A 26,943-nucleotide genomic window follows, 5' to 3' on the forward strand; every position below is an offset into this window, starting at 1 on the left:
AATACTTCAGTTGCTTAGGAAAGTATACACGTATATACATGCATGTATACAATTATATTATATATATATATATATATATATATATAATCTGTTTTAAGGAAAGATCTTTTTTAAGAAACATACACCGTCGAGCAAGGATTTATCATAAACGCTATATTTATTTGCCTATGTACATAACTTTTATTATTGTTCCTAATGAATATTTATTAGGATTTAGTAGGACTTAATGGACTGGATTGAACTTATATACATGTTTCAGCGTCAATGAAACGCTCTTACCATTGTACCCTGACTCAAATGATAGAAGAAATCATGCACTGAAAGCGAACACAGGGTGTATCCAATGCATGAAAAGAACTGCATTATAAAATATAAAGGAAAAAAGTCTCTTATACAAACGTTCGACACATACACTTGGTGATTTTCGACTTAACTTTTCTTTCGCAGGATAATTGCAGAATAATCGTATAGATACGAAATAACTCTTGATACTTTCTCTGAATCAAACCATCTGCGAGGATTAGGGGCGTTCGAGTTCTTATAATGGTATATAGCTTTACAAGAATATTGTTTTTTGAAGAAGGAAAAAACATGATAATACGAAATAGGAAAAAACAATGTTAGCGTTTATGCACTGATAAATTCTAAGTCTATTTAAAATTTACGTACAGCATATACACAAAAGCTGTCATGTTTCGAGTGGTCTCAATATAATTTTCTTTATATATAAAATAAAAGAAATGGACATGGATCCCTTTTACCTGAGATCCGAACGAGACTGGATGAAATGACAAAACAAAATGGATTTCTAAAAAAATAATTGAATACTTAGAACTTATCATTAGGCAGGTAGGTTTTGCATCATTAATATTTGCTCTTTGTTTTCTTAATGTTGCCGGCAAGTATATGTACTTGTGTATATTTCTGTTTCAAGAGGGAGCGCACGCATATCAATTTTTTGCACGTACAGAACGTACTACACTGATTTTTAATATTTCAATTGGTTGCATATATGTATAAAAGTGCATGAACAAAGACTTACGGATTTAATATAAAGAAAACATAAATAAATAGCTAAAAAAAAAAAAAAAAAAAAAAAAAAAAAAAAAAAAAAAAAAAAAAAAAAAAAAAAAAAAAAAAAAAAAAAAAAAAAAAAAAAAAAAAAAAGAAATTATATAAGAATGACACTTCTTGTTAATAATGTATAAAATGTTTTTAATAGTATATATTGAATTGCAGAACAGACAAATTAAATTGAGATAATAAATAACTACTCGTAAGTCTTTGCTAACAATCAAATTTACGCAACGATCATTCCGTTAGACCTCTTTTTGATATTTCCTAATCAAAATGGTTGTATGCATGTATCAGCTTGTATATTCTAGGCCGTCCTCCTTCGTCATATTGACGACACAAAATGTCAAAGAAGAAAAGAAAAAGGAAAAAGAAAAAAGAAAAAAACGTGAAAGGAAGGAAAGAACGAACGATTTGGAATCGGAACTATCCCTTGATGCGACAGCTAATGGTTAACCCTTTATTTGGTATTCATTTGTAACATGGCTTTTATGCGTAACTTGCGCACGCAAGTATTATAATATACGTAAATATGTACGTGTATGGAAGAAATACGGTGTGGTTATAAGTTGGTGATATCTTCATATAAGTCGGTGAATCGGAAAAATCAACTTTTTGTTATCAAGTTTATATACTCGTATAAATATATTTTCCTATAACGAGAAATTCCGGTTTAACTTTCCTTTCACCTAAACCGTAACGTTTAAAACACAAGTTACAAGTCTGTAAAGAAAACTCTTAAGAATTATTTAAAAATTTGTTCTTCATATAGGAATATCCGTTGTAATTCGCAAGTGATGGTATATTACGTATTTCAGTGAGAATTTTGCGATAAAGTTGAAACAACACATATTTTATCTCTAGTTTCCGAACTTTCTGATGATTCGCTCTTAATAACAATCGATTACAGGAGGATAGTTCAACTTTCTCTATCTTATCTTTACTGTTTACGAGGACCATGATGTTGATGGCGTGTCGAACTACTACGAACAAAAGAAATTTTGTACTATATTGTTAATAACCGATTGTTAATTAACAATTGTATTACAGCTAATAGAAGATTACATAGGTAAGATGTGTTGTTCTTTCTATCAATAATTCTCGTCTACTTGAAGTATGTTTATTGTAACCTGTAAACAATTTTAAGATCGCACTATATTTCTTCCAAGGAGAATTACGTATTCATCACATATGAGAAGGGGGAAAACGCATGGCAATTTTATCAACATTTGCGTTAACATTGTCTACTAAAGCAACGAGTGAGTTACAAATGCTCGGTTGTATTAACAGACATGGGTTTTGTTAAACTGTATAACCCGACAAAATATAATAAAACGCAGACTTCGTACTTTCACTTAATCCTTATGTGGAAGACATTTCTTAAATATCATTTTTCTAGTCGACTGTTATCTCCCCTGTCTCTATACAAGATATTCCGTATATCGCATAAATAGTGTACAATCTGGAACGAATTATCGAATTACTAAATTTTGATTTCTTGATTACTCGTTCCTCGCTATTTGTCTTCTTTTTCAGTATATCAGCTACACACATAATAGAAATGGTAAGTGGCTTGTTTTGCTCGTTTTTCTTTTCGATGCTGCGTGCAAAGTAACCGAGCGTTTATATCAAACTTCGACATATTTAATAGAAAATAAAAAATTAAGATATAAAAACTAAGAAAACACAAAGTAGGAAACAAAAGCCATGTTAAATTGGGATGAAATGCCGTCTGCGCACAGAATTTCCGTCCAAATAGAGGATTAACAAGGAAAGCTGGGTCCAGCGCACGCGGAATATATCTTTTTCTCTCGGAAGAGTCAGTCTTGAGGATTGTTAGGTAGCTCTGGTACGATCTGATCCTGACAAGAAGATCTGCTGGACGTGGGGCAGACTCGTAACGGTTTCGCGAGCCATGGGTGTCTCGGCACGTCCTCCGCGTACGGCCTCTCGGACGGTTCCTTTCTCAGCAACGAGCGTATTAGACACCGAGCACGTGGGCTTAGACCTTCTGGTACCGCGAACTGGCCACGTGAGATTTTCGCAAACAGGGACGCATGCTCGGCGTCGTTAAACGGATAACGACCGACCAGCATCGTGTACAGGAGTACGCCAAGCGACCAGATGTCGGCTGCCTTCCCGGAATAAGCTCGTCCCGAGCGTAGTACTTCCGGCGCTACGTACGCCGGACAACCCCGTCGATCGGTCAGTTTGTCGTCATCACCTTCGACGATCACCGCATCTTCTAGGCTTTCCAGACGAAGTCGTGTTCTAAAATGCAGAGAATCGAGATGTTAGATACGAGTTTATATAGATTTGAAACGATATCTTTGATACATTAACTAACCACTTTATATATAGACCGATAGATGTAGCGAGAGTAAGAGAGTATGAATTTTTTCCTCGACCGGATCAAGAACGTTCTCCGAATAAAATCGCTATCCGTTTCCCGACAATTATAACGCGGTCCTCCAATTTAATGGAATTTAAACCTAAACTACCGTATATAAGGTGATTGTTTATACATATCCTATTCGATATCTGCCATCGACTTTAGCGTTTAGTGTTTATGTTTATTTACTTATCGCTAGTCATTTTGATACGTCAACGAATACGTACGAGATGAATGTGAACGAGAAGTGAACTCACGCTACGTTGCTTTCGACTGTCAGATAATACGCAGCGACCGGCTGTCGCGCCGGAAATGTTAGATAATACGTAGCATGAAAATTTGAAGAACGAATAATTAGTTATTCCGTGCAGATAAAATTTTTAAAGATTAAAATAATTAACGAACTTTGCTCGACGTTCTATACACAATGAAGCAATATCAAATTACAAAGAGATAATTTCCAATCGCAAAGGGAATTTATCTGAATGAAACGTGCGGACGAAATGTTTTATCGCATAAATTAGAATTTAATCGATCAGGTTACAATTTTTTAAAAGGTACGCATCGAATTAAAAGAGATTTGTACGCATAATAATTTGAACGAAAGTGTGAGAAGCAATTGGTGGTGAAAACCTTAGCGAGTGACTAAAAGAAAACGAAGAGGCGAAAATAGTGAAAATGACCGCAAGCCGGTCATATTTAACGGTTAAGTCCGCTGCTTCTACGTTCTTATTTCGGTTTCATCAAAAACATCGTGCTTTATTCTCTTTATAGGTACATCCTCTGTGGATGCGTCATCCTCGAAGAATAAACCGAGATCGTTGTCCAACTCTCAGCGTCGTATCGTCGCTCGCCATCGTCCGAATAATTTATACCGAGTCGATGATCGCGCGGAACAGCGAAGAAAAAGGCGGCAAGAAGACGTGGAGGAAGCAACCGCGAGAGCGTGTGCAACATTTTACGTACGGAGGTATTTTCAGTTTAGCAACGGAGGAGGACGTCGCGATTGAGCCATCGTCGCGTAATCCACCGCACGATACGGCGAGACGTCGTGGAACGAGGCAGAACGAAAGCACTGGTGAAAGAAAGGAGAGTGTGCGCCCGGAGACCGTATAGCCAGTTGATCAACCTGTAACGCGGAAGTCGCGGAACGCGTCTACGTAATATTCCTGACTCTTGAGTAACTTTAAGCTTTTCACGATGCTCCTTCTCACACGTTGATTACGATATCCGATCGATATGCAACGAGCATAATAAGTAAATATCGTTCAAGCAAGCTTCCTTTTTGTCCAGTATTCGTCTTTCGTACTCTATCGACAGATTGTCACAGCAGTGTCGATTATGTAAAGATCTTTCTGCTTGTACCGCTTTCGCCGATAAAATATGGAAAAGACTAGAAGGTTACTGCCTCGAATCGATGAATTTAAACATATCTATTTATAAAACTCTTCTTTTTAAAAAACCGTTCGAGTCACTAGTCGACCGTAAATTTTCCCGATATAGAGGATTAAATTGGTCTGATGCATCGCTTAAAGAAATGGGAGGAAGCTGGATATTTCGGAATGATTCATTTTCAGCCGCAACTATTACTAATCTTCGTACTTAAAGCTGTGCTATGATTCTCTCAAGATTTATTTTTTTCTTCCACTTTATACGTTAACTGAGAAGAAAGTCGATCGACGAGAGTTTTGGATTACTAACATTTTGCGCCTTCTTGTCTTCGTACATAGTCGTATTTCTATTTGAAATATATATAAAAGGATTATGGATTTTTCTGGTTAAAAAGAACGGTTGTATAATGAAACTTCGTAATAAGATTTTTGCAATCTCGCGAGTATTCGGAACAAATGGCTATTTTATTCAGGGATTTAAAATTCACGAACCAGATCCTTCCTTTCTCAACAAATCTCGTCCTTTGCAAATTATTTAGAAAAAGAAATCCTTTTAAATTTCAAATAAAATCAACATACAGTGCCAACTATAATATCGTGTAAATGATATCTTGATTAAGAAGCGCTTCGAACGAAATGTCGTTGTAATACCAAGCTGCAAAGCGGAGGGAATTTGGAGTCAAATTATTGCCAACAGTAACGTTCTTAGAATACATTTAACACAAATTGGCCAGAGTGCGTGTACGTAATATTCTCGAGTCTTGAGCAACTTTAAGCTCTTGATGCTCGTTCTCATATTGGCCGAGATATTTGGTCGATATGTAATGTCGTAATCGTTTGGGAAGTGCACACACGTGGAGAACAGAAGAAACCGTAATCGATGCCACATTATGTTTCAAAAGACGATTAATACCACATAGTCTATATAATGTGATAAAATTCTCCGCGAGTGTTATCTCTTAGAATAGCAAATCATTTTGATAGATTATTTCGAATAAAATTTATTTCGACAATCTAGTTCATTCGTTTACAATTTACATCCTTTTGTTAGATTATATCCACCTTAAAAGATATGCAGTTTACAAAATTGTAATCGTTCAAAGTTGCTAGAGTACAAAGCTGATTTTTTAATTCACCGATACAAAGTATCGCAGTAATTTTTTTTATTTATACGAAATTGCGAATGCAATTAATTGCATAATTAATTAAAACTCACTTTACGTTGTATCAAGTTTACGATTTTATCATATATTAAATTTATTGTATTTGTAAGTATTTTAGATTTCCTGACCAATTTCCCAACACATCTCTTACACCGCCTTCTATAAAAATAAAAATCTATTTTCACCAAAGATAATTGTCTCGTACCATCTATAACGATCCCGTTTTTTCCCCCCATTTCTGTCAACATATTGAAATTTTAATAACCTCTGCGAGGCAACTATCGAACGTATCCTAATCTTAAAACTCAAACTTTACGTTCCACGAGTTCTCCCAGTATCACCGTATCAACCATTCCAACATTTCAGAGCCGACGTTTTATTTTATCGCGCTAGAAGGATTAGTCGATTCGATGGACGGCTATACCCATTAAGCTATTTGTAGCATCTTTGAAATAAAATTTTGAAATCCAATTCGGTAGTTACGTATGGTTGGGCGTAGTAGCGTAGGGTCGGCACACTTTCGTCGAATCATCTCTGGTCTCGATTTGCCTCAGAGGGAGAAGAGAGAAGAAAGGAAAGAAGGAAGAGAGAGAGTCTGGCACGATCTTGAAAATCCGAGCGAGTGTCAACGGCCTCGCGTCGTCGTTTCCTGCAAGGAACTCCGTGACGCCCGTTTCGATCGCCGCGCGTGTTCTCCGCTTTGGACGCGGCGAGGATAGGCCGCCGCGTCGCGTAGCTTTCTTCGCAAACTTTCACTCGTAAGTAAGCAAACGACGACGATCACTCCTACGACAGGCTGCTGGGTTCAAGAACCCCATGTCGCGCACACCGTAAATTCTACCGTAGTGATTTCCTCCGAAGACTCGTTTACTCTACGATAGCGTGCTTGAGAAACTCGCGTTTCGTCCTTACTGGTCTATACAGGCTGTGAGAAAAAAATTACTCGAAACTTTGCGTATAATCTTATACGTCAAAACGAGGAACAAGGATCGTCCTATCTCACGTGCTCTTTAAACCCTTTTACATAATCTTCTAACAGACAAATTCCTTGAAACGAAAAAGCTGTACACCGAGCTGTATCCGAAGAATTTCTAAATTGTACAGTCTATAGCTTTTACAAACGAGTAGAGTAACGATATTGACTATTCGTCGGTGAAAGGTGCACAGAATTGTATAAAATAATAACGAATAGAGGTGGCAAAGATCGCTGTAAGGATAAAACGATCGATACAAAATCCTTTTTTATTAGGAATTCTTGAATTAAATTTAGAAGAAACGTAATTTAACTTTACGTCTGTCGAAAAGATTGAAATATAACTGATTTTATGAAATACAACTGAAAATATAAACCGTTGACACGTTCGAAGAAAGTTGTATAAATGTTAGTTATCGAGTTATAAAACTCGAATAATTATTTTCTCAGTAGCGTAGGATATTCATAATTTATTGTTTTCATTAGATACACTATACCGATGTTGCGATATTAAAACAGCTTTTTAATTATGAATTTAAATTTCACACCGATTTGATAGAGACGATAAAAGAACAAAGGTATCGATAAAATATCTTACGGTCGGTTTTCGCAATACAAGTCACGAATATGTTAAAAATTTAAGAAGTTAAGAATTTAAGAAGAAATATATCTATGCTGTTGTATCAGATCGATTGAAATCGGATTTCATTAATGCGTCCATCGATACGGTAAACGCGCAGACAAACTCGAGAGACTTCCGTCCGAAGGAAACCGAAGGAAGGAGGAAGGTTCCTCCTAACGTCGACTGACGTACGCATCTCTTTTGTATTATCGGCTAGTTCGCCCAGACACTTGAACTCCGTAAAAAGGCATATCCGGGAAATCCGGTCGATCCGATCAATCGATCGGTTCTTGCTAGTCGGAGAGACGGAAGGAGGAACGACACAAGCGTTAAGAACTCTCGTGGAAATGAATTTCTGGTTGGCCTTCGTCGACCGATCGATCGGTCCATTTGTCTGAAAGGCGACGGGAGAAGAAGCTCGAGCGAGAGAAAGAGAGCGCGAACAACTTTGCACGTCGATGACTTTTATACGATGTTGTACACCAGAATTAGACACGAGGGCGTCGCACGTCGGCTAGCACCGATACACATATCGCGTGGATACTTATTCGACCAACAAAGATCTCGACTTATAAGGATTATTGACACGTATCCGCTTGGCTCGAACGATCCAAGTTGCCGGCGTTGTGTCGCACACGTACATGCCAATAGCCATGAATGCGATGGAACGTTCGAAAGCCGACGTGTAAGTACGTTCGTTGTTGGCTTTCCTTCAAAGATCAGACTACAGAGTACAGGAAACGACGAATATCTCTTTATAAACTCATTTATAAAGCTGTTTCGTTGTTAGAAATTTGACGACGTCAAACATACTCGTTTTCTCTTTATCGTTATTACAGCGTCTTGGTAACGAACTTATACTTGAACTTTTACTTGAACGACGCTTATTTTCACCAGTCCCTGGACTAAGAAACACGATACACGCGATTCACCTCTTTTGGTAACAACTTTATCGGAGAAAATATAGAGAAAATATGCAACGAATTTTCGATACTGCGAGGAAAAAGGTGATGCAAATGCGAGACGAAAGGAAACACAAGGATATTTGCATAAGCGTGATTGCAGCAAGATACAAGGATAGTTGTTAGGTATCGGTATTGCGCACTGCAACCATCGTGATTATATTTGTAACAAAACGACTGACACGAAACCGATGCATATCTATCGGAAATGCATTTTTAACGACACTCCTTTGTAAATCCATTCCATTACCGGAAGCGTTCACCTCGAAAGCGCTTTAAACTCGGGGGGATAACACACTTTTCCAATTTCTTGCTACAGTAGTATATCGTTGTTTCGTTTCTGCACATACAATACGATTATCGATCGTGAGAATTGCTATACCTAATTTTGTATCTTTTACTATTTTACAAAGAGTTAAATAAGATATCAATTAACTCAATAAGAAACAGGTTCGTAATTTCAGGAAATAACAAGACTTGGAATTATACCTACTGTATACATATTGTATACATATATATACAGATTTTATCATTTCTTAGTTGCAATTATATTTATTTCTAAAGAATTTCCCCATTGAAATTTGGACTTATATAACTGATTATATGTACAGAAATGTCCACTCGTTGTTCCTTGATCCAGGTTCGGATTCTCCACTGCTATCTTTTTGATTTTGCTCGGTTTTTGAAGCTCGTCGGAGACAAGGGCGAAAAAGGAATCGCACAGGAGTTTCACGATGCTTTGCTCAGCTTTGCAATTTAAAAATCATCCAAATATAGTCGCGTTCAACAATTTCGTTGGAATAATTTGACGATTACAAGTAGAGAAATCAAAAATTTTCATCTACTCATCAAGTTACACGAATATCGTTATCATCCGAATCTGAAATCTTGATAATTCAAAGTATCTTTTTTGCTCGACTTTCTTAAATTACACACCGTTAACAATCCAAACACAAAAAGGAAAAATTCACGCGTCGTGCGGTAATTTCAAGTATCAGAAAATTTATCGCGTCCGGGGTTAACGTATCTACACGGTGGAAATGCAATTATGCGCGCAGGAAGACGTACCGTACACACTGTTATAGGTGTGGATGGCGCGTCGCGTCGCCGAGTTTCTGGGAGGTGGAACGAACCACGCGTTTCCTAATTATACCAGCGTTTCAAAATCTCCCCAGTCGATAAACCAATATGCTTTTCTGGCTTACGACATTCCCTCTGTGCCCTCCCCTCTATTCCCCACTATGATCGCATCAGCCCTTCCTCTTTACTCGCGACATGCAACCCGCTGCCTCGCTGCTCTTTCCTTCTCGCTTCTCTCCTTATTTTACGCGAGGGAGCAGCTCACCGAGCGACAGGAATGCGAGCGCAACGCGCGATTGGCCAACGCTGAACCAACAACGCGCACAACACGCGGCACCGTGGCTTTCTCCTTCTCTTGGCCTTTATCGCTCCATACGCTATGCACTACATACGGGAAACACGTGCATACGAAATACGGGCCACAGGATATAGCGAACTTGTAAAATCGGTCGATAGTCGGCCGGTAAAGTAATCGTGTTTCGTGTGTCGGAACAAAGGAATTGACAGAAACGAAAGCGCGCACACGGAACTTGAAATTTCGGTCAAGGCCATATAAAGAAACGTTTAAGTTTAAGAATCAATGTATCTTATACACATTTCACGGAATAAACATTTATACATACATACATACATATATATATATATATATATATGTATATATATAATGTCTCGATCATTTGTTTGGTTGGAAACTCGCGTGTAGGTGCGTGGTATCGCGCGAACAGTCACGTTCAGCCGCGGGAACACGCCTTGCGAATAGCTTGGCTTGGCGTGGCGTGGCGTGGCGTGGCGTGGCGTGGCATGGCATGGCGTGGTCTGGTGTGGCGCGATCCATTCGTTCCACAAATTCATTCCATGTATTCTGCATATATTGTGCAATTCCATATATACAATACGATGCAGTACGTTATCGAGATGGCATCCTTCCGCGGGAAGGGTTACGATACGCGAAACGGAGAAGGCTACGGTGCAAGTCAGGCTTCGCTAACCAAAGGTTTGGTGTCGTGTGACACAACGCAATGGCGACACATCGCATCGTGGAAGGTTAGCAGCAATTGTATAACAGGACGACGGGCGGATAAAACTGGCTACTTGCACGTTCGAATTGAGTCAAAATAACCTACGTTACCAGCTTTATAACAGTTGGTTGGTCGATCGGTTGATTGAAGTTGGACGAAGATTATTACGTTAGACGAAAGAACGATGTCGCAGAGTGTTTCCAAGGTACGCGATACAGAGTCCGTTGCAAAACGTTGCGTTACGAATAAAATCATTTTTATGTAAATTGTACAAAGCGTTTATTAGAATCTGACGCAGTCTCGTTTATAACACGATCGAAACCTCCGCTAGGAATGCAGCGGCGGCGACAACAACTTGTCAAATTTCCAATCGCAATAAATAATCGGGTTGAAATAAAAACAAGAAAATAGGACGGAATTCATTAAGCGTTCAAGGGTTGCGTATTGTATCGGCTAGTGAAGGGGAAATTAATTTATGTAGGCGTGGAAGTACTTATTTTCCAAGATATATCTCCTGTGTAACCGATGGTGCAGAGGAATTACAGGCGAATATGGAAATGAAACGAATACGAACTGGTTTTCCATGGCTCTGCAACGCGCCTTCTCTCACTCGCGCTAAGAATGTCACGAACGATACGTAGGCGTGTACCGTGTATCATTAACAATCGTATCAAATTAACAGCTAGTTTGTCCAGACTGTAATATCCTAGCGTTTAAATCAATATCATAGCACATTTGTAACGAGAATCACTAACGCGCACGTGTAATCCGTTTGTAGCAAATTCGGGATCGAGCGAAACCATTTAAGACAGCACGGACCGGACAAATTAATTTCACTTTGCGATATGATTTCGCTAAAAGCATCCTAGTCACGTAAGATTATAAGATCCCTTATAATCGCTGTATAACGATAATTATTAGAATAATATCCCCGATATATCGAATGTTTATTATTTAGACAGTTGTTGTCAAGCTTTTACTTGAAATACTTATTCTTATCCTACGTGTATATAGACCTTTCGCGCGAAATCTCAGAAAATAATGAAAATAAACTTGCTCCGAGTTAATTATCGCATTTCAATTAGTTAAATCAGTCAATTAGTTAGATCAACTTAAGCTGCAAAGAGCGAAAGATCGCTTATACGCATACAACGGTACGACTTTCGATCCAAGAGTGTCCAATCGATCGATTTTATTATCAAGATACAAATTATTCGACCTATTTTCAAATCGCTCTGGACACGCTGCCTCAAAAATACGTTTTATATGTTTTTACCTTGCTTCGTCAGCGAAAACGAATTTCCTGAGTTTTAAATCTCTGAGCACTACCCCGTACTCGTGGCACGTAGCTACGGCCCTGGCTGCTTGCCGGAAGAGTCGCCTCGCCTCTGGTTCCCGCAGTCTCCTGCGCGCCCTTACGTAGGCGTGCAGGTCACCGTGGTGGCCCTCCAGCAGGAGGTAGCGTCGACCTCCAGGTGCTTCCACCACGCCTGCAACACCGCTCGCCGCTCCGGTACCTTCTAATCGAAGGTGCGCCTGTAGTAGTGCCTCGCAACCTTTGTCGCCCACGGTCAACGCCTGAAATTCAGGAAAATCGTTGCGTCACTCACACCTTCGTCGTCCTATACAGCTTGCCGATGATGATTAGGAAATAATCTTCCAGGAAGGACAAATGATTCGTGCTTCACGCTTGTGCTCTTGGCTTTTAGAATGGAATTAGTCAACGGAATACGTGCTCAAGATTACGTTATCGTTCCAATCTATTCAAACACCTACCACCGCCCTATTCTTAGCAGAACTTAATTTAATTACGAAACTGCGAGTAAAAGAATTTTCCGCGAGGAATTTTCTTCTTCGTAATCGGTGTACTTATCCGCGTATAGTAAAGTATACCTTTTCAATCAACTGGAATTAAAATTAATTTAACGTATTTCAACGTGACAAAAGTAACATTTTTATCGGATCGACAAATATAATAATACGTAAAACATTTATTACTGGTCGTAGGTTACTGCGTAAAAACTGAATCTTCCTTCTACTTTTCAAATCGCTTAAAAGCAAGGAGAAAGGAGAAACGATTAATTTGAGTCTAGATCGTCCTTTGTATCGAACTGTTCTACTGGTTCGGTATATGCAAATTTTTCACGCACATGTCGAATAATTTTTGGCACGTTCTCGATAACACGCACGATATCTGTCATTGCGCTGGATAATTGTACGTTAGCATTGGCCGGTTAATACGGATATCCGCAGCGAGCAGACAATACAAATATCCGGATCCCTCGAACCAACTACATCTGCTAATGCGCGTATGCTCGTCTTTCCTTTGCCGTTATGTTGATTTTTTCCATCGTTAGACAATCCATTTCCGCTGGTCTATCATTTTCAGCTTCTTAATTATGAAACCCTAACGATTCCAGCGATGACCATCGAAACTCATCGATGATTTTATCCGTTACATTTAACTTGGACTTAAATTTAACTTAACTTAAAACTATGTATACCCATGTACATATCTTTACGAACATTATCGAACTTTATTTTCAATATTTTCGACTATGATGCATTTTAATTAATAACATAATTTCTATAGATCACGTTCTATCCAATAATTTCGTTTCAATTACGTTGCAAATATATATAATCAATATATAATCGGTAACTTTTGTCTCGTACAGAGCAACTTATCTTTGCAGACAAGAAAAGAGACATAGAAAATAATTAAGGATTAACTTTTCAAACGACTCGAGATCATCGGAAAGAAGGTAAGCGATTTTTCAAAGAACTTGATACCGATATTATCGCTTAATCGCACGTTCGTACGCCAATGTCTGACTCGAGTCGATCATGGTCAACGTTCAAGGTGCTGAGCGGAATTGCATCCGGCTACCCGGGATACCAAAGCAGCGGTGGCTTTTTCTTCCCAATGGTTAATTGGACTAATTGAGATCGAACTTGCCGGTTCATCGATCAACGTAAAAACAACGTAAAAACAACGTCGAGACCAGTTCGTAAACTTATCTACGTATATAAGCTAGCAGGATAGTAATTGTCTTTGCAAAGATCATTCGATCGTACAGAAGCAGCCGCGAAATACATACAAGATATTCCAGAAATTCCGTTTGATCGAACGAGATGTAACAATCGCTTTAAATCTATTAAAATAACAATCGATGCGCTTCGAACAATAGCAATATCTTTTATACTTTCGCCCTTGTTATTTGCTTTTCAATCATGTTTAATCATTTCGTAGACTTTTCTTTCCACCTAGTCGATAAAAAAATTACTCTTTTCTTTTTTTTAAATAATCTTAGCTTCGATCGAATTTAAGCTTGGAAAAATATTTCGAAAAGCGATTTCAAGATACTTGGTAGAACAACGGAGAGACTCGTATTCGAACGTCTTAACTTTTAAGTCGATTAAATGGCAAGTTTACGCACGCACGTTGGCTTTAAATTGCGCGAATCTGACTGAACCTTATCGATCTGCCCCATATCTTTTAATCGCTTGCGACGATGCACGTGTCGCGTGCAAGACACAGAAATATAAGAAACGCTCCTTCCTCTCTCATAACGAATCCGAGTTTATCCTGATTTCGATCGAATTTCGATCGAATCCTTTCTTCGTTGTTCATCGTTAAATAATTCATGCAAAAATTGTGGCGTATAATTTACTTACACTACCGAGCGTACTACGCTTTACATACATGTTAAAACAAACTTAATATCATACGTACCAAGTTTATATCGGATGAGACGCAATTTGAACACGTGTCGGAATAAAATCGGAATAAAATCGGAATAAAATCGGAATAAAATACGTTATCGGTAGTTTTCCAACGACTTAAACATTATTTTACCATCTCGCTTCCGTTTAACAAGATTAATAAAATATATTATATGCACGCAATATACAAAATCATAGGAATTTGCTTACCAAAGTACGTCAATATTGAGCAAGAAACGGAACCGATATTACATAATTAAACGCGCGAACGCGTGTCTCGCTTGGGCCAGATGAAGAATGGGTACGACCGACAGTGATACGTTAACGGGCCTTTACAAAGCAGCTCGATAAACGGGCACACGAAATCTTGGCTACTTTGGAAACTTTGTTCGTTCGGCCGTTCATCTCGCGTGTCGAAACCTGACACGGTTTCGAAACTTGGGTCCCATTAGTTTAATAAGGGCATCACTGCGTTCTTTACGAAATCGTCCGCTATACCGATCGATCATTACTTTTACGATATTCCAAGTTCGTATGGCACGCAAGTTTCGCACGCGATCAAAATGACATTTGCCCGATAAATTATCGATCAAACGTTTACTTTGCGCGAACTAATCGATTATGCTCATACTTGATACTCGTAAATTCTACAAGCGCAAGATTAGAATTTATTTTACGCGAATCGATTTTTACAGAGGAAAATTAACTCGCGGTAATTAACTGCGTTAGCCCTCTTTCGTCGTCGTTCTAACGCAATAAGCTTCTTCGCAAGGTCTTTCAAATTTGCCTTTCGATTGCATCACGCGCCTTCCATTAGACACTGGCATCGAACGATCTATGGTTTTCGTTGCGTACGGGTCAATGATCGAAAAGATCTCGGGTAGAAGCAAAATTACTTTGCGTTTTACACCTTTAATCGTTAAAGCAAACAACGAAACCTCGAAAAATAAACCAAGAGATCCTTTGTTTCCAAACGCGCTTCCAACGAAGCAATTGCCACACGATTTCCAACGAATTCTTCTCGCCGGAGCCGACTTTTCTTTACAAAATTCGCCGCACAAGTGCCTCCGATTGCGACACGTCGACTGCTTAATCACCGTGTAAATATACCATTCTAACGTATACGCGATGAATTTTCAAGCGTGCTGTTAAAAAACTGAATTTTAAGTTGGGTTTTCGGCAATGTAAATCTTGGGTAAATGTAAATCAACGGCTATTCGGTTTATCTATGGAAAGTGTATTGCGAAGATGGACCAGCTTCATCGTTGGTTCGGATACGGCCGGTACAGTAAGCAGGTGGTAACGATGAATTTAGATTCGGTGTAGTAATTAAGTAAGACGATTAGCGATCAAATAAGACGAAGCAGCCGAGTAACTTGCGCGAAGTTGATAAAGCGGTCACGGTCGAGTCGATCCAAATTTTTAAATTTTCCGATCGAGCAGACCGCGGCTAGTCGCAGTTGAAATTTATACTTTCCAAAATCAGGACGTTCGATGATAGAGAAGGAAAAGAATTTTTCCAAGGGTCGAAGAGGATGAATATTAAAAAGTAAATTCTGCGTCTCTGTCAAACGTTAACAACCAACTACAAGCGCGCGTAACATCGCGATAGAAGACTTTCTCGTCGTATTTGTCGTTTAAAAGTCAGAGTTTAAAAAGATCTGTTTCTAGTAATGCCCGCATAATTCAATCGATAAAAACGTTACACGTCATATTTTCGCCTATATTCGTAAGTACGTATAAAGGATCCGTGCGCCACTGTGCATCCACGGGAAATTCCGTCCGTCTAACGAGCTATCCAAACAACTCCGCTAAAGAAACACGCGTCCAGATCGATTTAGTTGGATAACAGCGAGTGGCGGGGGCGAGGTTCTTCCGTTCTCCTAGTCGACCAGAAAATCTGAAAATTTGAATCTACTCGATTAAACCTTTTTATCACGATACTGGCCGTGTCTGAACTAGTCTCAAAGTTTGAAACTTCATCAATTCAATCTTATCTAATATCGGATTGAAACTTATCTACGAACCAAGTTGTCTAATCGAGCGTGTCTTTGTTCTGAAAGCTATCGTTGTTAAGACGTCGTTTATAGGCTACGGAATTTTCCGTGTATCACGAGATTTCGTAATTATGTATCAGTTAATTACGAAAAAAAAAAAGTAAAAGTTTTTTCCGTCATAACAAATACATCTGTTACAACTACCGACAGTACCGATTAAAATCGTTCTCGCAGATACGCGTATCGATAAAAGTACGCGCTCGGTGTTGTACGACGATTACAACTGGAATAAGAAAAGCTCGCGAAACTAAAAATATTTTCCACGCGAATGCGATATCGTTATGAGAAACTTTACACTTTCTGAAACGGCGGAGAAACCGAACGGTATTAAAAATCTCGATATCTCGATATTTCATTGCATTATTAACGATATCGGACTACGACGTGCGTTTCGAATATGCTACATATACATAATTACGTTTAACGCGATACGGCGATAACGAACAAGCGTGTACGAGTATATATTCCTATCTCGATAAAATTAAAGCAATTTTATCGCAAGCTCTCGTACATTTTTGACTGAATTGCACGAATAAAGAGTTTGGAACTTGTAATTTCGACGAGTAATTTAACGATAATTCCAGAGTTGTCTATTTCTCGCAACTAACGACGTAGAAAATGTCGTTGGTATTACGCGCAGATAGAAGAAAAGCGAATATTTTCCGGAACGTGAAGCTTCGGATCGATCTTTGTGAAATAATCGAACAGTCGAAATAATCCTAAACTTGGTTAACTCTATGCCGAGATAGACTCGTGAACGTGTTCGGTAGAAGGTGGTCGCGATTGCGCAAGCATATCACGCAAGGCCCGATGTAATCGTCGATTAAATTAAACGGCCCCGGCTTTAGAAGCGATTATGAATAACGGGCAGTGCTCGGTGATACGAGCAAGCAACGACGAGGTGAGGCAAGGTGCAGCCTTGTATTTGTTCGCCAGGCACACAGTGATGTAAGCGGCGCATTGTATAACACGATGATTGTAAAATGTTAATGGAAACGTGGTGGCAGCTGCTCGCATTGTGCCTTCTCTCTCCTTCTCTCTCTCTCTCTCTCTCACTCTCACTCTCACTCTTCTCGTATCAGAGGGTTTCACGTGGCGCCTTTTCGTCTGTCGAACATCGCAATTATTATCAGGAAGAAGGAGATAAGGTCGGTAGAGCGACACTGAGAGAAACGGGCTTTTGTAAATTACGTATTATTTATGGCCACAGTTCGCTCGCAGCTGGCGGACGAAAGGGAAATTTTAAGTCTTTACACGCGCGGATGGAGGAAAGCGACGGACATAGTAGTACACTCCTTACGATACTAGGGAACAAGCGCGAACCTTTTGTCGTTGTTTCAAACTATTCGCCATTACGTTGTAACGAGTAATAACTTTGCGTCGAATACACAGCCAACTGTCGATGGAATTCGTTTAGCGGCTATCGAAGGCATTTACTTAAGGCGCGTATTTCGGCGTAACCGTAGGCGTTTCGTATCGGGACAACTTGCCCCTTTAATACGCGATAACGCGTACGTATATATTATTTAGATCGGTTCTGTAGATACATTTTTCTAGTATTTATCTGCTTTTTTCACGTCGTAACTCGCTTGCTCGTTCATGTAAATCTACAACGCATAATTTATAACAACGCAACTGTGTAATATCACGACTAGCAGCTCATCGATCGGAAAGCAAAATAAGAAGCAAAAGAAAAAAATTAAGTAAAAAATTAAGTAAAAACCTAAAAATAATCTGGCGATCATTTAGCCAGCCGATATCGATACAGGCGACGCAACTAGAAAATTCTAGTTTCTTCGGTCACGTGGATTCGATAACCGTGACTTCTAATGAAGTACGTACATACATATATTATGCGTACCTTCTCGTAACCGACTGGACAATGCGAATCGAAATCGCAGATATCGATTATCGTTATCGCGCTGTTAAAGCACTGACCACAGATTTAACGATAATACAGTCACACCGTATTAAACTATATAATGACACAATTTACTATCTAGCATTAAGCGTAGATAGATCGGAGTATAGAATTTGCACGTACGAAGGATAATGTAAATAAAAATAACACGAAGATGAAATTTCGAAGAAATTAACGTAAACTACAAGAACAAGACACAAGAGTAAACTTTCTATTACGATAAATAATTCGACTGAAATTATTGGATGACGCGTAACCGTTCCTATTCGCAAATGCAACGCTACACGGAAGATTGGCGGTAGGCGACTAAATGCACGAAAACCTCGAATAAATTACTCGGAATTATAGTAGCTAGTTATTACGTCACAACCTCGCAAGTTTTATTCATACGTATAGCGGAAGCAACGACTGTACAATCGCTTATATCGATGCAACGCGTCGTAGAAAACAGTGGTCCTCGATTCAGATTTCGCATTTCTCATACATACTCTCAAATTTGTGCAAATGAAAATTCAAATAATTTTCACTATCCACGTTTTTATATCTCTTCGTGGTTCGTCTAACTTTCGCGTAACGAAAAGTTACGCCGATTAGAAACGCTGGCCGAACGTAGCAAATGTTAATCTTCTTCTACGCGCATATTTTCTTTTGGCAACCTCGTGTAACCCTGTTATCACCGATAAAAAGCGTTAAATCCATCGTAAAATCACGAGAACTGGACACGCGCTGCTTCGTTTTAATCCTTCGACTGTAAATCTATCGAACGATCCGCAGATACGACTATAAAAGAGATCGAAAAGCAGCGAATAATATACCTTCTAATCGAACTTTGGAGAACCACTGTCAGATATGCTTGCTTCGTATTTACATGGTACGTTTCTTCGGCACAAAGCGGAGAAACGATAAAAATCCTTTCACGGAATTTTCTGTACTTTGGTTTCTTTTCCGTTTAACGAACGAAACGGACACACGATCGCCTCCAGCTTCGTCTATTCCGATCGCTTTACGACTCCGTAATCGTCGTACGATATAATATCATATTCATAAAGGCTCATTGTGCGATTACGAACGAGTTAAATAACCGTGCGAAGATGCAAAGTCTCGAAGGATCGACCGAATCCAGGATGCGAGTACGCACGCCGAATCGCTAACGATGATTTATCGCTTTCGTAAGCCGCTTCCATAGACAGTTTGATCGTCCCTAGGAGAAACTTACGTAAAGAAGAAATAATCGTGTGTGCTTCGACGATCTCCGGTACACGTTACACGGTATATTCTTTCAGGGACATCACGAACCAGGAAGTTGCGTTTACGGTTTGCTGAGAATGTTTCTACGAATTTTTTACGTACCAATCTTGATCTCGTTTCAATAGCCAAGAAAGCTTTCGACGTTAAAAAAAAAGACAAAGAATTTGTGAGCACAAAATTGAGAAGAAGACGCAGCAAATTTTAATCCTCCGTAACGGGATATTCGTTTGCGCGTCAAAGGAAAAGATTCCAAATGGGTGGATCGATGAGAAAGTAACCTTTTTCTTTTCCGTTAACTGTAAACGGTATACCGAAATGCAAATATGGGTTATTACCGGCCGTTGTCGAGTTGAAAATCCAAAATAAAAAGTCGACGTTGTGTGTGGAATGTTTTGGATCGTGCTGCGCGATAATTTAGCAAATAATGATAATAATAACGATGTCGACGAGTTACGAGCTGTAGCGCGTGGACTCCGCTTTTACCATGCTACAATTTTACGATAAACAGAACAACTCAGGCGACAGCACTTTTGGATCATCCCTGTGGTATTCCAAGTGCTTCTCGAGCCTGGGATAACAATAATCGTCGTTCGAAGGTAAAACATTGCGACATATCGCAACGGCCGCGTCCTTAAAACAGCAACGTTCATTAGAAATGCAACAACTATGGGATTTAATTGCGAGAAATGCGGTGAAGGTTGACGCAAGAATATACCGAACAGCTTCTCGCGGAGAGTGACACACGCGTTCCTACCAATGAATCTCTTATGGCACCGATGACAATAGAAATAACGGTTGCCCGTTTCGCGAGAAGAAACACCGGATACAGCAGAGGATCCGCTACTTTTCCCTCTAACCGGTGTAACCGTACCTACAGACACGCTCTAAAAAGCGTGATTTCTTTGCAACGAATATCGCCTCTCGATCGTCACCGGCTACTGTCTCTCTACTTTTCCGGTATCATTGTCTTTGGTCTATTTTTTCTAGCTAGATCGTTCGCTATTATGGATTTACCATGTACGGTAAAGTGCAAAAGAGCGTTAGGTCGTATATATCGGCGTTTTTATAGCTGCTGTTAGATATGCCTCTAAGAAACCTTTTCACGTATACCTATGTATACTGTATCTATATATACACTGTGGTATATAGTTTTACTATCGTACTTCATATTTTTTGAAAGTATCGAAACGCGAAACCACGAACGTCGATCTACGCATTATAAGATATGCATGGGACCTGTTTCAACAAATCGGAGAAGCCGAGGCATCGAGAATCGGCTTAGCGAAGATAGAGAATATATCGTGTTTATGGTAAAAATAAATGCGTTAGAAGATTACTATTCCACGGCATTTTCAAAACAAACTCCTGCTCCGTAGCATCCTCGATCCCGATGGATAACTTTTGTTTATTCCTAAAAGTAAACGTCCATTCGGTAGACGATCTAGTTCGAGGTAACTGTTCCCGACGAAACGTTCCTTCTGAATCTTACTCCTATTACAAGTACGATTAAAATATCTATCTACTGGTTTCGCACAAAATATGATAATCGTTCCAGGAAACTACCGATTAATCGATCTCGTACTCGTCAACCACTCGATATCCACTCAGTCTCACCAAGTATGTATGTATGTATATATGTATGTATGTATGTATGTATGTATGTATGTATGTATGTATTTTCTGGAAAAATCGAGTTCGATGTTTCGTCGATTACACGTGCGCGTACTTAGTAAACTGCTCGTGGAACGGATATTCGAGAAACGGATATTCAAATTGAATTTTTTCGACGACGAACGTTTCAAAGCGACGAAAGTTTCCTCTTTGATCGACGATACGCAAATAAGAATCATCGACACGTGTATTCCCGTAAACGAGAATGAAACGACCATCTTACACGGTATACATGGCAGACCACGAATCGGTGGCATTGACCGATAACGCGTCGACCATTCCCGATCGGCCTAAATCTCAAGCGAATAACGCCCTTAAGCGACAGTTTAGAAAGGCGATTTTCATCGATACATCGTGTAACGCTTTATTGCACGTACGTTTGCACGTTGTTGCACACCTGCCTTCGAGTCTTACGTGACGCCACACATATCCTGCAGGCAGGATGCGTTTGCCCTATCAAGGATAAACGGTCAAACGCGTTGTGAAATCCATTCGCGACTATTTTTCTTCGTCGGGCAAATTGTACATTCGCACACTGATTTTACCATTATTACCGAGAATACCATTTTCCACTTGGATTTTTTTTTTCCAATTTATTAGCAATTTGCCACAAGGTAAACGACGAATATCGACGAGTCTATCAACCGTTTAACAAGACGAATGAATATTCGCTATAAATTTTAACCAAGTTACCCACTTCTAACCCTTTCGAAAGACGAGACGATACTCTGCGAGATAATTTCTGTGAAAGTGAAATTCTGTCATCTCCTGCTCTACATGCGATATTTCGTTCGAACGCTTACAATTAACCTATTTTATCTTTCAAATCCCAAGGCGTAATACGTTCTATAAAAGCTATATTAAAGAACTTTGTGCGCAACAAGTTCTATTAATTTCGTCTAAAATGATACAGCAATGGCGATTTTTAAGACATTATTGTAGATAACTCTAAGAATATATCTACTTCTTGAAGAGTAAATCGTCGGTAAATACGTAAATATGTAGGGGATGATGGTTTAATGAAAAAACGTAAATAATAATAATAATAATAATTGATAATCGACCGCTAAAAATTGTGTGCGCGACAATGACTAATTGACCGTTTTATTAGAGACGACGAAAATATGTACTTGGACGATACTTTGAATAGCAAATGTAGCTTATTATTTCCGCGATAAGGGCGACGAGCGTAATGCGTTTAACATAATTGTCGTCCGAAATGGAAATTAACAAGTGTTGCATTCTAGTAACATCGGATCGGTTGGCTCGCCTTTCATTCAATGTGCAGACGATTCATGAATACAATACGCGCGTGAATAAATCTCTCTTTTAGAACAATTATGAAATATTAAGATAAATGTATACAATTTTTAGAGTTTGAACAGTATCCGTATTTAAATAACGTAGCAAAATATTCTGAAAACAATGCTTCCATCTTTGAATATCGAATAATTTTAGTTGAAATATCCATAAAAAATAAATTTCATCATTAATGTATATATCAACATTTCTTAATTTTGATTGGTTGTAGTTATTTTGTAAAAGTCATAGCTAGAAAGATTACATCAACCTTTCACACGTAACGTGTGTTTTAACGCTACGTTTGTTCTAATCTAACAACACTCGATGTACGACGCTCGTATATTACATGAATCACGTTTTCCGTGAATTAACACCTTCACCGATTTTACTCTCCTTTTGGTATCTCCTTATTGGTCAATAAAAACATTTAAAATCTGAATGATCTGCTGAAAAACATCGACGACATCGATATTCTCGATAAAATTAAGCAGCGACATTTAATGACAATTTATATATCTACCATGTATATAAGAATAATATATGGATCAACGGGGTTAGAAAATCGAATTGTCGTTATATTTCTACCTTACGTAATCAAAACACTAGCGTAACGATCGATTATTCAAGGTAGCTTAAAACTTACGCCACTATCGTGTAGAACGCGTCACGCGCATGCAAATGGTAAAAGAATGAAAAATTATATTTATATTTATCAAACGCGTTTACATAAATACGAAGGGAAGCTACGAAAGATGGTCGAATGCTCACCTTTGCGACGAGCTGTTGACCAGTGTGTACATCGACGCATCGGTATAAAGCGCTGCCCTCGGCCGGTCCAAGAAGCAAATACCGATCACCGAGTATGGTAGGTCCATGATGATCGGTAGGCACCGGTTCGTAACTAGGAAAGACAACCGCTGGCACCGAGTTTGTCTCGTCGTTTGCCGGTTGTTGACTGATGTCCTGACTATTGTTCGGACAGACCAGGAACTTCCCATTGTTGGTACGAGCCACTTGTAGATGAAGAGAATGCTGTCTAACAGCGGCTGTCACTCTCATATTGTGCCGTTTTCACACACGCACTGTTTTACACTCGCGACACTACTACCCACCTTCTTCCTTCTCCTCTTCCCTTCGAAATAGTACGTTTCAATGTAAACGAAACACGCGTCCCCGTGTTTAGAAGTTCGATCGATTTTTATAATTATTCGTAATTATTGTCAATAAACCGTTAAAGCGGATAAGCTTTTTGAACACACTTCACAAGATTACCGAACGCGGCTGCGACGATTATCGATTATCGATTATCGATTATCGATTATAACGAGTCGATTTCAACGTTTCTAGGCTTGATCGGTATAAACGCGTATATAGCTATGTATTAATTATTAGATAAGAATATCACTTGTGCTTAGGCCCACGCAGCGCGTTGCTTCGTGCTACCGCTGGGTCCTTGGACGGAGATCTTCGTGGGTGACAATCGGTCACTTTACGGGAAAGCTCTGCAACAGATAAGAATAAAAACGAGTTTTCACACGATGCACTATTTCCCATTCAAACATGGTATATACTAAGAATCTGTGCTGCTATAAATCATCGATTTCATCGATTCTCCGCACCTACTAACGATAATCTTTTTAATATTATATAAATGGCAGAAAACCGTTTGTCGCTTTCGTATAAATTAAGAAGCTGGTAAACTCGTTGAATCGAATAATTATTGACATTCGTAATAGGGATTGAACGACAGGGGTTCCGTTTATCCTCTATGTGATTCACGGACAATTTCAAAAGATCATGTTTCGACACTCGTCCTGCCTTGTGCGCAATTTCTATAGAGAAGGGGATATTGTAAGGTCAGGGATATCGCTGTAAGGCGGTCGTTGCGCTGTAACGTTCTAGCCAGTCAAAGAAGCCAACTGGCAGAAAAATTATAAAATGTGATGCAAGAAAATCTCGACAGAATTATTAACGCTGCTAATGATACAACGAATTTTTATCGATTCCCTTCTCCTTTATTTACACCTTGTTGCGCACAACAGACGATAACTTTGCACAGCATTTATCATATTATTTCGTTTGAGGTACGTACACGTATTATTTCGATACATTATTATCTGGATTTCGCGTTAATTTTCTGTCTTGTTAACTTGCTTTTGCCTTTCGTACCATAACTTCAATTATGACATCTCCTCGGCGTACAATATTTCGAAAATATTCATAAAATTCGATTGCAAAAGATTGCAAAATAATTGTAAAACACGTTTTCACAAGCTCTATTGTAATTTCAAGAAGCAACCATCTGCTCGCGAAGATCGGTTTTCCAACTACAATTGTTGTGATTCAACGATATGTAAATTTGGCGTCCTTGGCTGTATGCAACGTAAGATACGCTTCGTATATGTATGTAAATCGTACGAGTACAAAAGTATGCAAAAATTATAGGTTATCGCTGCCTCTCTATTCCCTATGAAACGCATCTGTTTCATTTTAATTTCTGCTTATTGATGTTTCCCAATGATGCGAAATCAAAAGGTTAATCTTGAAATAGGAAAAAGATACACCGGCGGATAATCACAGACTCAAGACCAGAGCTTACTCGATCGTTCGATTTTGTTCGATATCGTTTGTACGGATGTCGACTATCGATATTCGCGAAATCGCGCCATTACGATATCAACGCACTTGCGCAAAGCTTCTACTACCCGTTCCAAAGATCAGGAAAGTGTGTGTGTGTGTGTGTGTGTGCGAGAGAGTACACGTCCCCTGGTTCTCTCCATGGGAGATAATCTTGATCCTAATCCGTCATCTCTGCTCGACGATTTACCGAGACGTGCTTTTTATCTTGAATTACTCGAACGTTTCGAACGTTTGGTAAGATCAACAGCGTAACGACAGGTACGGGAGCCCCGTGCTGGAACTCGCGTAAGCGTCCCCTATGTCCATGTTTATTGAATGAACGAGGATCTGACGAAATAGCGAGCTCGGAATTAGTAAAGGATTGCGTCCACACGGTAGCGCGTGTCGAAACGCATGTATATGTATGTTGTTCGCACGCGTACTACCACCGAGTAGATAGCAGATATCCTTCGGTAAGGTCAAAATGGCGGAGTTCCACAGTTGTCACGACGATACTGCTAGCACCGGTTGCATTAATAGCGCACGAGAACGTGACGCAATACCGCGAAATAAATTGCCTAATACGTCTGGTCACGCAGTCGGTGGATCGTACCGGCGTTTAAACGATTTCCTATATGAACAAGATAGAAAGTAGACAATGACAATAAATTAGAGTTGGCGGAGATCTATCGGGTTAAGCGGCGAAAATTTATTCAAACATCGTATCAAAATACTAGAGGAAAACGTTTGTAAAGTTCAGTGACGTACAACAGTATGCTAGCCACGAGTTTCGATCGTCTAATCCATTGGTTGTTGTGAAATCGTTAAATTCTGACAAATAAACGACTCGATAGGAAAGCTAGCAAGGATTACACATTGGTATACATATGTATATCAGGGCAAGCGCACCAAAGTAAATATACGATACAACGAAGAGGCTGACATCGATCCGGTACGCGTCGGTAATAATCACTGCACTTTGCACTGTACTCGCGTGAGACTGATACGCTTAATACGTGTACGCACACACACACACACACACACACACACTTGTCAATGTTATTCCTTTTTCTTCTAAATATATTTATCCTGGTCTACGACAGCAAGGTGAACAAACACATGGATTACCTTTGTATGTTCTTCCTGTTGTCGCCGTGCGTTCCTGAACGGGAGGCTGGGGTGGAGAAACGGTCAGATGTAATCCGAGTTTCCCCCAAAGACGTTGTTGATAACCGCCGTCTGCTCGAAAAGCGAACCCCCGGATTCTACCGGGCGTATTGGTTTTTCGAATAGCGCGCGCGTTGGATAAAACCTGGCCTTCTTCCTGGATGACGGTCGGTCGGTCGGTCGGTCGGTCGGTCGTGGTGGTCTTTCTATTCACGGTTCTCGGGATTAGTCTTTCGACCAGCCGTCGTTGTTACCGTTTCTCTTTCGTCAGACAGACTACGAGAACCGAATAATTCGAGAGAAACGAAGAAACGTGGAGAGCTGAGCGGTTACGAACGAGGGAGACTGTGCGGTAAGATTTATATCCCGCGCAACGGACGGTCCAACGTTTTGGGCCGGCCCTCCGCTCAGAAACGACGGCGGCAGCAGGGCGAACAAGCACAAACCAATCGCGCCATTGTGCAGCAAACGACTAAAGCTGCGGTCGCCGCCTCGGCTTAACGCTTAACCCGACAGAATCGGTTAGTACGTGGTGGGGGAAAGAGACGTAAACGCG

General features: G+C 39.6%; 2 protein-coding genes across 2 annotated transcripts in view; one reads left to right on the top strand and one right to left on the bottom strand.

Annotated features, from left to right (window-relative positions):
- Positions 1 to 138: 138 nt before the first annotated feature.
- Positions 139 to 26,860, bottom strand: LOC122567906 (tribbles homolog 2). The gene is made up of 4 exons (XM_043727054.1): positions 26,349 to 26,860; positions 23,370 to 24,103; positions 11,953 to 12,254; positions 139 to 3,345 (listed from the first exon to the last, which is right to left on the bottom strand). The coding sequence occupies exons 2-4, from the start codon at positions 23,658 to 23,660 to the stop codon at positions 2,895 to 2,897; spliced, it is 1,044 nt and encodes a 347-aa protein (XP_043582989.1). The 5' UTR covers positions 23,661 to 24,103; positions 26,349 to 26,860; the 3' UTR covers positions 139 to 2,894.
- Positions 26,168 to 26,943, top strand: part of LOC122567911 (probable RNA methyltransferase CG11342) — a 42,548-nt gene continuing 41,772 nt past the window's right edge. The window contains exon 1 of the mRNA XM_043727076.1: positions 26,168 to 26,182. The gene's annotated coding sequence lies outside the window, so the exon portion shown is untranslated. The remainder of the gene's footprint in view (positions 26,183 to 26,943) is intronic.

This window comes from Bombus pyrosoma, linkage group LG1 (assembly GCF_014825855.1).
Source record: "Bombus pyrosoma isolate SC7728 linkage group LG1, ASM1482585v1, whole genome shotgun sequence".
In the NCBI taxonomy this organism is placed as follows: domain Eukaryota; kingdom Metazoa; phylum Arthropoda; class Insecta; order Hymenoptera; family Apidae; genus Bombus; species Bombus pyrosoma.